Genomic DNA, 15,783 nt, shown 5'->3' on the forward strand with positions numbered 1-15,783 from the left:
TAGGATAATCTTGTTCAACGCTCTCATTTTATAGAGAATAGCTTGAAACTCAGAGGGGTTAAACACCCTAGCCAAGATCACCCAGCACTGCTTGATTCATACTTCGAGTCTCCAGTGGAGCTGGGCAGATAAGGAATCTTTCATTCTATCTGCCAAGATGTTTTTTAAGCGACTTTCCTAGTTCAGGGCAAGTAGCCCTGCAGCCTTACTCCCAAAGGTTTTGCAACTTGCTGGATTCACTCGTTCTTCAACTTGTTCTGTCACCTCCAGGAAACCCTGGCTGTGTCTGGTTGATTGAGGAGACTTGTTTGTCTGGGCCTGGTCCTGTAGCTGCCCCGCCTCCTTGGCAGACTGGCGGCCGAGAACAGCTGACGCCAGAGAGCTCCGTCACGTGATCACACAGTTCCCCGGCGCTGTTTCTTGTCCCCGAGAGTCAAAGTAAGTACTTTCCAGGGACTCCTGTGAAGTGCACCAGGTAGGTACCCTGATCCTGAATGTCTGCAGCCAGAGCAGCAAGGGTGCGGGTGTGCAGGCAGGGGCGGTGTGTGTGTGTGTGTGTGTGTGTGTGTGGGCAGGGGGCTGGGATGTGCAGGTGGGGGTTCTAGTGTGCAAGCAGGGGCAGGGCGGACCCCGGCAAGCTCTGTCAGATAGACTTGGGACAGACCAGGCATCAGGCTTTCTGTGCTCCTTCCGGGGTCTTTAAAGCTTTGGGGCCAGATAAAGTTGGCTTCGAGTTGTCCCACGGAGTCTCTTTTTGTTCCCATCTGGAGGACAAGCCGCTCTGCCCTTCCTTCCTTCCTTTCTCTGTTCTTTGGCCTCCTGCCCCAGAGTAGACCTTTCTCCCTTTCTCTTTGCTGATTTAGCTGCGTGCTTCCGGGTGTTGGAGGGACAATTAATCAGTGAAGCTGCCTCTTTCTCAACAAGTGACCAGGTGCAGTCAGGCAAATCCCTGGAGGTGAGACCCAGGAGTCTCCCACCTCCCACCTGTGCCTGCCATGGAGCTTCTGAAGGCGCTGCTGCTTCTTTCTGGAGTCTTCGGGGCTCTTGCTGAACTCTGTGGTAAGTAACCCGACAGTGTCTGGACCCTGTTGTCTCTGGAGTCTCAAAGAGGGATGGCTGCCTTGTCCAATCCCCTTTCGGGAATTGGAAACTGGTAGTGGAGGATGGAGAAACCCATCTGTCCCTCAGGCCTCCCTCAGCAGTTTTTAACTGGACCTTAGTGCTTGAGCATGCTGAATGGACACCTGCTCCCCTTCCCCCCCCTCACCCCCCCAGACAGGATCTCCCCAATTCATCCAGCAATTTGTTCGTTTACTCTGAGCATGTGAGGCTCTCTGAGATAGGCCCTGTGTTTTAGTTTGGGGAAAGTGTCAGGAGTACACAGGCCTGGTCCCAGCTCTCCTAGAGTTTATGCTCTAAGAAAAGGGGCTGGCAAAAGGCATGGGGTGCCAAATTGAGTCACCATGAGTGATGCAAAACAAGTCAGCCTGGGGCAACCACAGAAAGCCATAAGGGCCTATCGAATTAAGGAGAGGGATGGGAAAGGATGTCTGAAGACTAGAAAGCTCTGGGAAGAAGTCCCTGAGAGAGGGGACAGGGGGCAAACATTCCAGGTGAAGAGAAGCAGGTACTTGAAGGCTCTCCCTGATTGCTCCAGATATTCATCCCAGGGCTGTAGTCTTCCAGAGACCTCTTATAGATTCTAGGGACCTCCCAAAACATGACTGTGGCCTTTAGGTTATAGGGTCAGGCACAGTCTGACCAGGGATCAGGCAGGAAGCAGAAGGCAGACGTGTGGCTCATCTCTCCCTTCCTCCCATGTACCCTGCATACCAGGTCTCAGGTGGACTTGGGCAAACCTTAAGAAGCAGGTGCCAGGTGCCACGGACCAGAGAGACCAAAAGGTGGTCAGGGGGCTTTAACAGATCCTTACTGGATTCACTTCTTGGGACCTGAGGCCAGCATCTTTCCTAGGCACCTAGACTCTCTGGCCATGTCCTGTTAAAGCTCCTTATCCTTGGGCCCCCAGTTGCTATCTAGACAGTCCTTAGGGATTCCTCCAGCGAGTCCACCTCAGCCTTGAGCTGTCAGCCCCCATGCCTGACCACATGAGAGCTCCTTCCTTCACCATCATGAGAACTTTAGGGGATTGGGGTGCAGTCCCTTCTCCATTTCTGTGACATTTGTGAAGTGAGCTGAGGCTATTGTTCCTTCCTCCTTGGTGTGGTGTGAGGATACCACACTTGTGTCATCAGCCAAGGCTCTGTATGCAACTAAATGGACAGGCCTGATCTCTAGTACACAGAGAGGGAGGGCTCTGGGCTTCTGAATGCCTGTCAGTCAGTCTTCAGGTAAGAGGGCTGGACAACCCTATGCACAGGATGCCATAGAGCAGGAGTGTGTGTGTGTGTGTGTGTGTGTGTGTGTGAGATGGGGCTGTGTTAGTACTGTACTGCAGAGTTTCACAACCTTCCTAACGGTGCAACCCTTTCACACAGTTCCTCATGTTGTGGTGACCTCCAACCATCAAATTATTTTTGTTGCTGCTTCCTAACTGTAATTTTTGCTACTGTTATGAATCATAATGTAAATATTTTTGGAGATGGAGGTTTGCCAAGGGGTTGCAACCCCCAGGTTGAGAACCACTGCTCTAGTGGAGCAACAGAACCGATGGGTATGGTTTTTTTGTTTGTTTGTTTTTTTTTGTTTTTGTTTTTGTTTTTTTTTTGAAACACTGGCTTGCAGCATGTGGTCGTGGTAGCCCAGCAGTGGCCATCTAGAAATAGATAGAAAGGTTGACAATCCCATAGTTGTTCAGTCTGTGGGGCTGGTTATCTCTGCAGAGTCAATCAGGTGCTGGAGTCCTGGAGGATTCGTGGGGAGCTGGTGGTCTTCAGTGTACGTTGGAACCATGAAGAAGGTGGATTTAATACCAGCCACAGCAACAGAGTAGATGAACTTGCCAGTGAAAGTGAGGGCAAACAGGCAAAAGGCAAAGTTCCCCGCTTTCCCTTATCTGACGGCCATCCAAAAGTTTGGGCCAGATTTAGTATCTTCTGACTTCCAATTGTAGTCTCATTAAGAAAACTCCTCACAAAAGTACCCAGAAGCTTGAGGTTTGGATGATTCCAGATGCAATCAAGTTGACAACCAAGATTAGCCATCATAGCAATCTTGCCTAAAGCCACGTTGACTATCCTGATCGAATGTGCCTGGCACCTTCCTTCTAGAGAGGGTAAATTGTGGTTATCAGCCTCCTGTTATAGGCTGTACCTTATCTTATCACTTATCATGGTAACTGACTCAGGATGGAGGTCAGAGCCTGGGGTGGGGTCTCTGAGCTCCCTTAGTAATTTCAAGGAAGAGCAGGAGATCAGAGTTCTATTGCTGAGACAGCTCAGTTGGAAGTGTGCCTGCCTGCCATGAACAAAGCCCTGGATTGAGTCTCGGCATTGTAATAACCCAGGCGTGGTGGCATACACCTGTAACCCCAACTGGTGGGGAGTAGAGGCAGGAAGATCAGGAGTTCTAAGGTCATCCCCAAGGATATACTGAGTTTGAGGCCAGCCCGCAGTACAGGAGACCCTGCTTAAATAGTAAAATGTCCTCCAGGGACAGTCAGAAAGATAGAGGGCCACAGCAGAGGACCTCAAAGATACTGACAGAACGCTGGACAAATATAGACAGATATCCCAAAAGTAAGTCTTCCCTGTTCCTACCAGGGTCTCACTATGATGTATTCCAGGCCTTAGCCCCTCAAGCACTGAGATTGCAGGCCTGTGCCACCATGTCCAGCTTGTGCCTGACTGTCAGAATGAACAATTTCATAAGAAGCCAGCCAGGTGCCTTGGCCCATAGAGCCAACAGTCATTTTGAGTTCATACTCAGAAATGGCCCCCTTATATCAGTAAATACCTATGACTTCTGTGAAAACATTTAGAGAGATGAGGCTATGATCAAGGGACCCTGGTCCTCAGGCTAGGAAGCCCAAGAAAGTAGGCAAAGGATCTTAAGGCAGGCTGTTTTCTTATTCCTCTGGAGGAAGGGACTTTCTGATATGCTAAGATATAGGTCCTTTGGACAGCTGGAGTGGGTGGTGGCTGAGAGTCAGTAAATGGGGCAGAAAGCCCACAGTGCCTCCAAGACAACCCACTCTTTCTATTCTGAGCATGGTCCCTTCCCAAGAAAGGTCAGCCATCAACTGAAGTTGGTGAATATCCCTGAGATCTCTGCTTCCAGGGTATCTTCGTGTGTTGCTTACTTATCTTCATGTAAATTCCAAGTCCGGACAGGGTGTTAGTAGCTGGTCTCCCAGGGTCAGACCCTTCTAACTTAAATAGGGATGGCAGAAAAAGTGGTCTTTTAAGGTTCATGTGGAGGAATTTCCTCGGGCAGCTGGGAGAATCAGTTGGCAGCCTACAGCATGTGAACTTCGGTGCCGAGCATTCACTGCATGAGGGCTGAGGCTTTGGACAATGAATAGAATCCATCCATGAGAGTGCCAATAGCAAGGGGGAGGGGTGGCAGTTGGACACAGTCTTGGCTCCGCAGCATCATATAAGACTTACCTCAGCCAGGGAGTGGTGGCGCACGCCTTTGATCCCAGCACTTGGTAGGCAGAGGCAGGCGGATTTCTGAGTTCGAGGCCAGCCTGGTCTACAGAGTCAGTTCCAGGACAGCCAGGGCTATACAGAGATACTCCTGTCTTGAAAAACAAAATAAATAAATAAATAAGTAAACAAACAAACAAAACAAAAAAGACTTACCCTGACTTTGAACTTCTATTTCCTTTTCTGTGCAAAACAACAGTGAAAATATCTATCTACACCATAGGGCTGGTGTGAGGGTCAAAAGAGACGGGTGCCTGGCTTTACTGCTGGGCTTAGTCTCCAGTCACTCCTGATAGATGGGGTGGTTGCCTGGCAACAGCATCCTTTGATCTCAGCCCATCACCTCTCCTTGGCCCACTCTTATTCCTCTTAGGAGATACCTGCTTTCCATTTTACCTGTTGCCTTTCACCATAGTGGGCATTTCTCCAGGCAGGCCGTGGGCTGTGGGCTGTGTGGTAATAGGAATAGAAACCCTTATTCCTTGGGGAAGGTTTGCCTAGTAAGGAGGTCAGAATAGTTGCTTGCTAGTGGCATAGCTCTGTGGCGTCTCTCACACTATTTTCTTTTCTCAGTAATACCACGGATAGACAGCCAGCTGGTAGAGAAGCTGGGCCAGCGTCTCTTACCTTGGATGGATCAGCTTTCCTCAGAGCAGTTGAACCCCAGCATCTTCGTTGGCCTGCGACTTTCCAGCATGCAGGCTGGGACCAAGGAGGACCTCTATCTTCACAACCTCAAGCTCCATTACCAGCAGTGCCTTCTGCGGTATTGCTAGTCTCTTGTCTTTTCCCATGACTTGACCCATGCTATAAGAGATAGGAGACTGGATTCTAATTGGGGTATTTCATGGCCTTTGACAAACTCTATGCATATTTTGTCTTCTCTGAGCCTTTCTCCATCTTCAGAGTGGAGGGGTAAGTGGTACTAGATCAGAGATGCTAACACATGCCTTTTGTACTGAAATGGTGTCCCCAATTCCTGAAGCAGCACTTAAGTCTTTCTGTGTTTCTCATTTGTGTCTGAGGCAAAAATCATTAATCCATGAGGCTCAAAGCAGCACTAACTCTTTCTGTGCTCCTCACAGGTACCTCAGGCAGACATCACTAATCCATAACCAAAAAAATGATTGTATATTGATACAAAGAAGCAGTATCGAACTCTTTCTGTAGTTTGCTTTTGTACTACAGACAGACACTGCTAATTCACAACATTGCTTTTATGCAGAGTCTAGAAACAGCACATTTCTGTGCTCCTTCTCCCAAGAGTGGCCATTAAAGAGAGGCCTGCTCTGGGGTATGAGGGAGAGTCGAAGAATAAGAAAAAGCCATCAATCACTAGGCACAGTGGTGCACACCGTTAATGCCCACTCTTGGGAGGTAGAGACAGGTAGATCTCTGTGAGTTCAAGGCCAGCCTGGTCTGCAAATTGAGTTCCAGAACATCTAGGACTACACAAATAAATCCTGTCTCGAAAACCAAAAAGAAAAGAAATACACACACACACACACAGAGAGAGAGAGAGAGAGAGAGAGAGAGAGAGAGAGAGAGAGAGAGAGAGAAAGCCATGAAGTACCTTCCCCAGTCCATTCTTTCTCAAGAATGTCAAGAATGCAGGGAAAGGAGAGAAAATAAAGGAGAGAGTTCATAGCCAAGCTAGGGGTCAAACCATATGATCTGGATGTAGACACCCTTATGTTTTATCCTTGATTTATGTCACCTTTCTTCTTTTTAAGAATCTATGGCATGTACCTCAGTTGACTGCTAATTCTACTTTGTGACTTTAGTGTGGGCCAAGCCCAGCTTATCCAGGGAGCACCTTCTCAAGGGAGCACCTTCTCGAGGGAGCACCTTCTCATAAAGGTTCTCTTGTCTTGCCTCATCCTAGGTCTGCCTCCAGCGATGATAACAGTAGTTGCCAGACCAATCTTTCCGGGGGCAGCCTGGCCCTCTACCTGCTTGCTCTCAGGGCCAACTGTGAGTTCTTTGGGAGCCGAAAGGGCGACAGGTTGATCTCACAGCTCAAGTGGTTTTTGGAGGATGAGAAGAAGGCCATTGGTAAGGAGAACAACATCTGAGTGGGTGGGAACATCTAGGGGGCTCATCAACCGGTTTCATTGTTTGTAGTTGTGAGGCTAATTGTTCTTATTAGATGACATTATTGGTAGGAATCAGAACTTTGGGATTTCTTTCCAGACCTCTTCTAACTCCCTCTTTGTCCAGATCGGGTCTCCCTAGAGGCTCAGGCTGGACTCAGTTGCTACACTTGACCCAAGCTTTCCCATACCCCATGCCCAAGTTGCTGGGATGCTCAGCCACCAAGACTGAGCCGTGTCCACCTCCGGAACACTGGTATGGCCTCCTCTCCATCTACTCCTAAGCCTCTGTCAACTTTCCAGCCTCCCGACTTGGATCCAATACCCAACAGCTGAAACAGGAATTGTCAGTAAAACCTGTTCATGTAGCTTACATCTTTCAGGGCTTCCCCCTCCCCATTCTTCCATCCATAACCCCCAGGCCCAGGCTGGCTGGTCTCTTATACTTTCTAGGCATTGCTTGCTTGCTTCTCTATGTGCTCCAGGCACGATGACCTTAGCAACAAGTCTAGATGTTTATATGTACCCCACAGAGTTACTTTGGTGAAGAATCCTGTCTCAATTTTTCAGCTATTTAAAGACTTCTGTGTTTTGGCTCTGGGGACCTCGGCCCCATTTCTGTTACAATTGTTCTGTCCCATGAGTGTGTGTTGAGCTATCATCTTCTATTCTGACCTGCAAACACAGAACCTGGCATACACTGGGACCTCAGCCAGGCAGCCTGTGGCCCCATGAGCTATGGGGCTTTCTTGCCAGGAAGGGGTTAAAAGGGCAGCACTCAGGCCTGACATGTCTCTCTACTCCTTGCCTTTCTAATCTCAGGGCACAATCATGAAGGCCACCCTCACACCAGCTATTACCAATATAGCCTCGGCATCCTGGCACTGTGTGTCCACCAGAAGAGGGTCCATGACAGCGTGGTGGGCAAGCTCCTGTATGCAGTTGAACATGACTACTTGACCCATCAGGGCCACCTCTCTGTGGGTGAGTGGACAAACCTAGCCACCCCCAGCCCCAGGGGAAGGGCTGTATGACCTGCCCCTATGCTCACCTTTCCTTGGAACATCTCCTCATGAGATCCCTTAGAAGTGAAATGGTGGGGACTGTGAGCCAGCTTTGACCCAGCTCCATCACATCATTGTAGGTCATCATTCCCCCTCCCCCCACCAGTCAGGCTTTTGCTTTAAAACAACCTCCTAGCAGCATCTCAATAAAAGGTGCTTTACAAGCAGAGGTCTTAGCACACACTTGGCATCATATAACTTGGGGATTCTGATACCTGGATTTTGAAATGATTTCTCACCATGTGACCTTGGGCCACCATATTCATTTTTAAATCATGATCCAAGGTCTCTGCTAGGCCTGGGCTTCTGTGAGTGAATAAGACCTTATATAGGGTGGGCAGGATAGGGTAGGAAGGGGGGTGATTGGTAGATGATTGCCCATAGAGAAAAAGGCACCAGGACCTCTATCAATGAAAGACTTGTCTCAGAGGCTTGTAGAGAAACACAGTGAACACATAAATGTTACCTATAGGGAAGAGGAGATCTTAAAAATTCCCAGGCCCTGACAGCTCCCTTTATCGATGAAATCAGATTGCCTGAGGGCAGACAAGGCAGCTGTTGGCATCCAGCTGTCCAAGGGGACTGGAGATGTAGCCCAGTGGCAAGTACTTAATATGCCTGGGGTCCAAAATTCAATACTCAACACAACAAAACCAACATGAATTAATTAATCAATAAAATAAAGCTTCCTCTGTTGTCTCAGTGTGTGTCCTGGCTGAGGGGCAGGGACTGTAGAATCCATCCTCTTGGGCCCCTTCTTCAGTCTGTCCATCTGACCTGCTGCTCTCAAGCCACTCGGTGACCAACAGTTTGTCTAGGTCTGAGATGTTTTCTGGGGCTTAGTGTGTCCAGTGTTAGGACCAGGGAAGTCCTGGGCAAATCACCCATTTGTACTGTATATGATTCTGAACCCCCAAACTCCAAGCTATCCAGTTCATACTAGGTCCTATCCTCCTAGACACAGAAGCTATGGCCGGCTTGGCCTTCACCTGTTTGGAGCGATTCAATTTCAACCCTGATTTGAGACCACGGATCACCATGGCTATTGAGACAGTGCGAGAGAAGATTCTGAAGGCCCAGGCCCCTGAGGGCTACTTTGGGAATGTCTATAGCACCCCACTGGCACTACAGGTAGGACCGAGACTCTGGAGCCATGACTGCTCAGCGGGTCAATAGCAGGTGGGCTGGTTAGAGACTGGAGGACCTGGTTCCTTCCCAGTGGCTGACCTACGATCTTCTCTTCCCCACAGATGCTGATGACCTCTCCTGCATCTGGGGTAGGGCTGGGCACAGCATGCCTCAAAGCAGGGGCATCCCTGCTGCTCAGCCTACAGAATGGGGCCTTTCAGAATCCTATGATGATTTCCCAGCTGCTACCCATCCTGAACCACAAGACCTACTTGGATCTTATCTTCCCAGACTGCCAGGCACCCAGGGGTAGCTGAGCCCTTTCTGTCTCCTGAGTGATAACTACTCTCTGTGGGTCCCAGTGATGGGTGATCAGTCAGTTATGCTTTGCTGAGCCAACATGAGCATGTGGATCTGCACAGCACACAGCAGCTGAAATGAGGCCACAGCCTTCTGATGCCTATGGTGTAGACACAGATACCAAATAAGTGCTGTGGGTGGTACCCACTGTGTGATACCCACTGTGGAAATGTTTGAGCGAATGGATGGAGTAGTGTATTAGCCACTGTCCTCTAAAGGTGCAGCCTTGATAGGATGATTTATTGGATTAGCATACATTATATGGTACAGATAGTCCAGCAGTCTATCTTCTCCACTCCTTCCTGGCCTGTGTTTTGGACCTGTGGTGTTTAGCCTGTGGTGGGGGCTATGGACCACCACTGTCATCAAGAGACCCAGACTTGGAATCCCAGTTCCTCATTCTCCATCCACTCCCCCACAGCCAGGACAGTTATTAAGTGAGGGCCTGAGATATTCCTCCTCTTCACAGGGCCACTGAGAAGAACCTATGATCACTGGTAGGCAGTGTCATCACAGAAGAGTGAATGACTCAATGGGTGGAGAGACAGATTTGGTTAATTTTGATACACAAGGACTTGCCAGGAAATGGGAGGAGAGGGAAAAGGAGCAGAGAAGGCCAAGGCAGAGGCACAGAGCCCAAAAATGCAGGGGCATCATGGGAAAGAGTGGGTCTGGGAGAATGGGCAGGAGTAGTGAAAAATGCAGAGAAGGAGGATGTGTCTTCTAGAGGTGACCAAAATGTGACTTGAACAAATGCAGAAAGGGTCCTCTGAGGTGCCATGTGTCAGATAAGAGAGAGGCAAAAGAAGCAAAGACACCAGCAAGGGGCTCAGGCTTGGGCTGCAGGAGGATATGGAGGCTGAGGGCTGAGGAGGCTGGGATGAGAACCAGGCTTCAGCCCAGCAGGTGTCCATGCCATTGACTGAGCTATTTTGAGGGAAAGCCGTGGGCCACTTGGGCAAGGTGTCCATAGGAAGAAAGGAGGACTCATCCAGCTCCCTATCCTCATGACAGCTGCTTCTTCCTTTCTCTCTGGCATAGTCATGTTGGTGCCAGCTGCGGAGGACCCTGTCCACATCCCAGAAGTCATCAGTGTCACTCTGAAGGTCTCCAGTGTCCTGCCACCATACGAACAAACACTTTTCGTCTTTGCTGGTTCCTCCTTGGAAGATGTCCTGAAGATGGCGCAAAACATCGGAGGATTCACGTGAGCCTCCCCGTCCCTCGCCCTGGCCCTCACTCCTCTCAGGCCTCCATGCTTGAAATGGTATCATAGGGAGGATGGGAACAGAGGAGTTTCTTGGAAGAAGCTCTGGTTTAATTTCTGCATTTATCTTCTCCACTCCTTCCTGGCCTGTGTTTTGGACCTGTGGTGTTTAGCCTGTGGTGGGGGCTATGGACTACCACTGTCATCAAGAGACCCGGACTTGGAATCCCAGTTCCTCATTCTCCATCCACTCCCCCACAGCCAGGACAGTTATTAAGTGAGGGCCTGAGATATTCCTCCTCTTCACAGGGCCACTGAGAGGAGCCTATGATCACTGGTGGGCTTGTTTTGTGTGGGTTCAGTGTTTGGTATGTGGTGAGAGCTCCAGGAAGATTAATTGTATCAAATAACCTTGATAAAATCTTGCCATTAGTAACCCTGAGAAGGTAGTAGACACTTGTCCCTTGAGACTTGACAAGCCTAAGAATAAGCAAAGCCTAGTTGCTGCTCCTTGCTGGGTCCTGGTCATACGTGGAGATGAATGCGCCTCCCCTGGGTTAACTCTGGCTCAGAGCAGATGAGTCCTTCTTCCTACCAGCCTGCTCTCTCCCCTAGATTCTTGCCTCATCTTGAGAAATTTCTGCTTTCTGTTCCCAACAAGAGTTCTAGGGAGAGCCACCAGGGGACTGTTTGGTCATTTGGACCAGGAATTCTTAGAACACAGTTGTGTAAACACCACTATCTTTTTTGTTTGTTTTTCAAGACAAGAGTTTCTCTGTGTAGCTCTGGCTGTCCTAGAACTCACTCTGTAGATCAGGCTGGCCTCAAAAGCTCATAGAGATCCGTCTGTGTCTGCCTCCTGAGTGCTGGGGTCAAAGGCCACTGTCTTTAAGGAACAAAAAACCTCTCCACTTCCCAGGTTAATTGACATGTACCCCCCTCCCCTGAGGGTTGACTCTAGAGCCTTTTACAGGCTAAATGAGAGCTCTACTGTTGAGCTGTCCAATTTTAACTTTTCATTTGGAAATGAGATATGCATCAGTCATAGTCTTATTGCTGTGACAAAAGACCTTACAGAAAGAAGCAAAGTGCAGAGAGAGGCTGGTTTGGGCTCCCAGTTCTGGGTGAGACAGGTCATCGAGGTGGGATGGTGTCGTGTTCACAGTTGGGAAAACTCAGTGATGAGAGCCACTGTTCACAGTCCGCCCTCCTTCCCACTCAGTGGATGACCCAGTCCATGTGACGGGACCACCCAGATTTGGAGTGAGTCTTTCTTCCTTCAATCTGGAAATCCTCCTCCCCAAATATACCCAAAAATCTGTTTCCATGGTGACTCTAAATCCCGGTAAGCTGATAATCAAGAATAATCATCAAGTGTCACTCTATGTTCCCAGGCTAGCCTTGAACTTTAAGTCCTGCAATAGCATCAGGCTGGTCCTAAGTCACTTTCATACTGTCACTTAGAGGCACTAACATGTTTACCCAGTGTAAAGTCCCTTTCTTACTTTCTTCCTTTGATCCTTCCTTCCTTTCTTCTTCTCCTTCATCTCCTCCTCCTCTTCTTCCCCTTCTCTCCACCCTCCCCCCCACCAGTATTTGTGTTTGGATACTGAATCAAAATGCAGAAAATATAAAATTCCAGGCTGTTTAGTCAGGTCTTTGAGAATCTCTCAGAGGCCGCTATGGATGTCAGCCTGAGAAGCTCTTCGGTTAGACTGGAGGGCTGCCTGAGATGAGTTCAAGGGCCGGACAGGGAGACCACATGGGAGGCACCGGCTTTCACAGCAGACAGACAGATGTGAGAGAAGTGGCCCAGAGCAGTTGTGGAGGCCTCAGAGTTAAGAGACAACCATTGAAAAGGGTTGTTCATGGCGGGGCAGTGGTGGCACATGCCTTTAATCCCAGTACTCAGGAGGCAGAGGCAGGCAGATAGAGTTCAAGGCCAGCCTGGTCTACAGAGAAAGTTTCAGGACAGCCAGGGCCACACAGACAAACCCTGTCTAGAAACACTAAAAGAAAAAAGGAAAAGAAAAAGGCTGTTCATGGGGCTGGCCTGCTTGGCAGTTAAGAGATGTGCTGTTCTTACAGAGCCCAAGTGAGTTCCCGGTATCCACAGAGCAGGGCTCAGCACTGCCTGTAACTCCAGTTCCAGGGGATCCAGAGCCCTCTTTTCACACACACACACACACACACACACACACACACACACACACACACACACACACAAATATTAAAAAATGAAAAGGGCTCTTCTATGACATCCCCTAGACAATCCATTTCTACCAAATCTGCATCTTTTACAATTCACAAATTCAACTAAATTGTATTAATCTGTGCTGAACACACAGACTTTCGCTTGTCACTACATTGAAACAACCATTGCCATAGCGTTTAATTGTATTAGATATTATAAATGACTTAGTGGTGACGTAAAGCATGCACAGAAGCTTATGTGAATACCCTACCAGTTCATATGACAGACTTGCACATTCCTGGACTTTAGCATTTGTCTGGGGCCTTGAACCAATCTTCTGAAGGTATGAAGGGATGGTTGTACTTTCTCTTTGTTTAAATCACAAAAATAGCTTTCTGGTGTTTGTGTCACTTGTGGTTCTGGAGGTTGAACTTTACACATGGTGGCAACAGTCTAGCACTAAACCACACCCTGAGCCCCCTCTTTTTTACCTTGCTGTGTAGCTGAGGGTCATCTCAACCATCTAGTCCTGAGATTAGGGGTGTGTGCTACCATAGTCAGTTTATACAGTAGATTAAACCAAGGTCTGGGTAAGCTCTTGGGGGTGGGGGAGGCTGGCAGAGGGGGTGCATGCTGCCCACAGTCAATCATTAATCAAGACAATGCCCCCAAGGACATTCCCACTGGCCAATCTGATGGCAAGACCTGTCTTCCCAGGTGTCTCTAGTTTGTTTCAAGCTGTACCAAACTAACCAGCACAGGAGCGTTAGGAAAGAACTGGCCCTGAGCAGGACCGGGTCCACTGTTATGGGTGACCCCGCTTTCCTCTTTGGGGACAGCAGCTACTTTTCTATTTTCTAGGTATGGGACCCAGGCCTCCTTGTCAGGCCCCTTCCTGACATCTGTACTAGGGAAAGAACCTGGGGATCGAGAATACTGGCAGCTCCTCCGAGCCCCTGACACCCCCCTGCTGCAAGGTGAGTCTGTAGCCTGCTGCCCTTGGTATGCCTGCTGCCCAAGTCCTGACCCAGCAGCAAGGCTGAATTAACCCAGCCCAGCCTTTCCCTTGAGCCTTCCTGGGCTACAGTGTCAGGAAACCACTCATGCTCAAAGTTGGATCCAAAATATTGAGCGGAATTCTTAGAGGTTTTATGGAAGTTTAGAGATTTATTATTATTATTATTATTATTATTATTATTATTATTATTATTACTATTTAATTTTTTAGATTTATTATTTATTGTGAGTGCTCTACCTGCACATGCACCTGCATGCCAGAAGAGGGCACCAAACCACATTACAGATGGTTGTGAGCACCAGCTGATGGTACTCAGGTCCACTAGAAGAGGGCCACAGAGCCATCTTATCCATTCTTATCCACAGAGCCATCTCTCCAGCTCAAGTCTTTTTCATTTTTGATACATTTTCTTATAACTACAAGAAATTTGTACAATGCTTGTTTTCATTTAAAAATGGAATAATACTCTGTCAACACTGTCCAACAGATATAAAATGTCAGGTAGATTTGTAAATGTTTCCTAGTTGGTGAAACTAATATTATATGATATATCTTATTTATCCCACTATATCTCAAAAATGATCACTTCAGGATGTAAAATCCCAATGTAGAATCATTAACGACATATTTACATGCTTTTATTTCTTTTTTTTTAATTAAGTTAATTTTTTGAGCTTGTAGCCTAGGTTGGCCTTGAACTCACAATCCTCATGTCTCATCCTCCTGGGATTTCTGGTGTGTCCCCACCATCCTGGCTTTGCAGGCACCACTTCTTAATCACTTTCCAGTCACCTTCTAATACTGTCACTGTTGGGTTAGATTGAAGTGCATGGACTTGGGGGACACAGACATTCATTCCAAAGCCTCCATGTTTAAGAGGAAATCTCCCTTGGTGGTGCAGGCTTTAGGAGACTGTGGGAGGAGGATTGCTGAGTGTTTGTTGCTAGCCTGGTCTACATAGCCAGATCCTGTCTTAGCCACTGTCCCCACCAAATGAAAACGAGTCAGCAAATGGAACTGTCCCTGGACACCTGGCTTCTTAAGGAACCTCTCTAGTTCGTCCAAATTACTGCTATTTATTGTTTCAAAATTGTGCTTTTTGTGGAGCTAAGAATGAACGAGGGTCTCAGGCCTGCCAGATCTTCCACTGACCACGTTCAGCCTGGATGCTGTTTTTATTATCTTCCCCCTTTCTCCAATGAAAATGTGGGACTTGAAGTCAGGTATTCTCCTGGACTGAAGGGTTGCTTCTGGGTCACTCATTCGTGACACTCTCTGGACCACACTGAGTCAGTCCCTTTGCCTGGCAACTCCATTTTGAAGATGTTGACACTGCCAAGCAGTAACTGCCCTGCTTTCCATCTGTTACCCAGCTGTTAGTTCCATGTCTACCCACTGGGGGCGCCCTCTCTGCCGTGTGAGCCTGTGGGATCCTACCAAGGCTGGTTCTGAGTCTCTGGCTGGCTCTGGACAGCTCTCAGCTTCTCACTACCAAACCCTGAGTGGGTCTTACAGATGTGACTTTAGGGTAATGGTCACATGATGTCATCAGGGTGGGGCATTGCCATGCTAAACCCCTTTGCTTCATTGCTTTCTGCAGGCATTGCTGACTACAAACCCCAGGATGGGGAAACCATCGAGTTGCGGCTAGTTAGATGGTAACCCTAGGCTCCCTCCTGATGTCTTCGGACCCTGCTGCCACCTCAAGTGTGCTTGGAACAATGTCCCCAGATCACCTCAGCTACCTTCCCAAAGAGGACCTAAGCCACTCCCCACCTGGGAGCAGGAAGGATGAAACCTCCTACTTTGAGTTTGGCCCTGCCTGATGCCATCGGTCTTTCATGAAGACTGCCCCATAGTCTGAGAAACAAGCCGCCCTTGACTTCCTGATCATAAAGAAGTCTGCTGGCTATGGGTTTGTGGGTACCATTGCTCTGGAACCAGGGTCCCACAAGAAGGACCTCCATGGCCCAAGGGCTGTGGTTTTGACCCACACACCCGACCCCTGCTCTCTGTTATGAGGGTGGTGGTCCCAGATCTGGTCATTGAGGCAGCCTTTGGCCCTCAGCAAGGCCTTCCAACACAATTAAAGCCTTGATTTACCTTAAA

The 15,783-nt window shown here is 48.6% G+C and overlaps 1 protein-coding gene across 4 annotated transcripts; it reads left to right on the forward strand.

Annotated features, from left to right (window-relative positions):
- Window positions 1–297: 297 nt before the first annotated feature.
- Window positions 298–15,783, forward strand: Tcn2 (transcobalamin 2). 4 transcript variants are annotated; one of them, XM_034509114.2, is made up of 10 exons: window positions 298–438; window positions 864–1,059; window positions 5,184–5,376; window positions 6,496–6,665; window positions 7,526–7,687; window positions 8,726–8,898; window positions 9,018–9,204; window positions 10,297–10,462; window positions 13,518–13,633; window positions 15,275–15,783. In XM_034509114.2, the coding sequence occupies exons 2-10, from the start codon at window positions 996–998 to the stop codon at window positions 15,334–15,336; spliced, it is 1,293 nt and encodes a 430-aa protein (XP_034365005.1). In that variant the 5' UTR covers window positions 298–438; window positions 864–995; the 3' UTR covers window positions 15,337–15,783. The 4 variants fall into 4 exon arrangements, with proteins under 4 accessions (XP_034365005.1, XP_034365007.1, XP_034365004.1 ...); XM_034509116.2 differs by having other exon boundaries at window positions 299–438; window positions 925–1,059; window positions 15,275–15,525; XM_034509113.2 differs by having other exon boundaries at window positions 339–475.

Source organism: Arvicanthis niloticus, chromosome 7, assembly GCF_011762505.2.
Source record: "Arvicanthis niloticus isolate mArvNil1 chromosome 7, mArvNil1.pat.X, whole genome shotgun sequence".
Lineage (NCBI taxonomy): Eukaryota > Metazoa > Chordata > Mammalia > Rodentia > Muridae > Arvicanthis > Arvicanthis niloticus.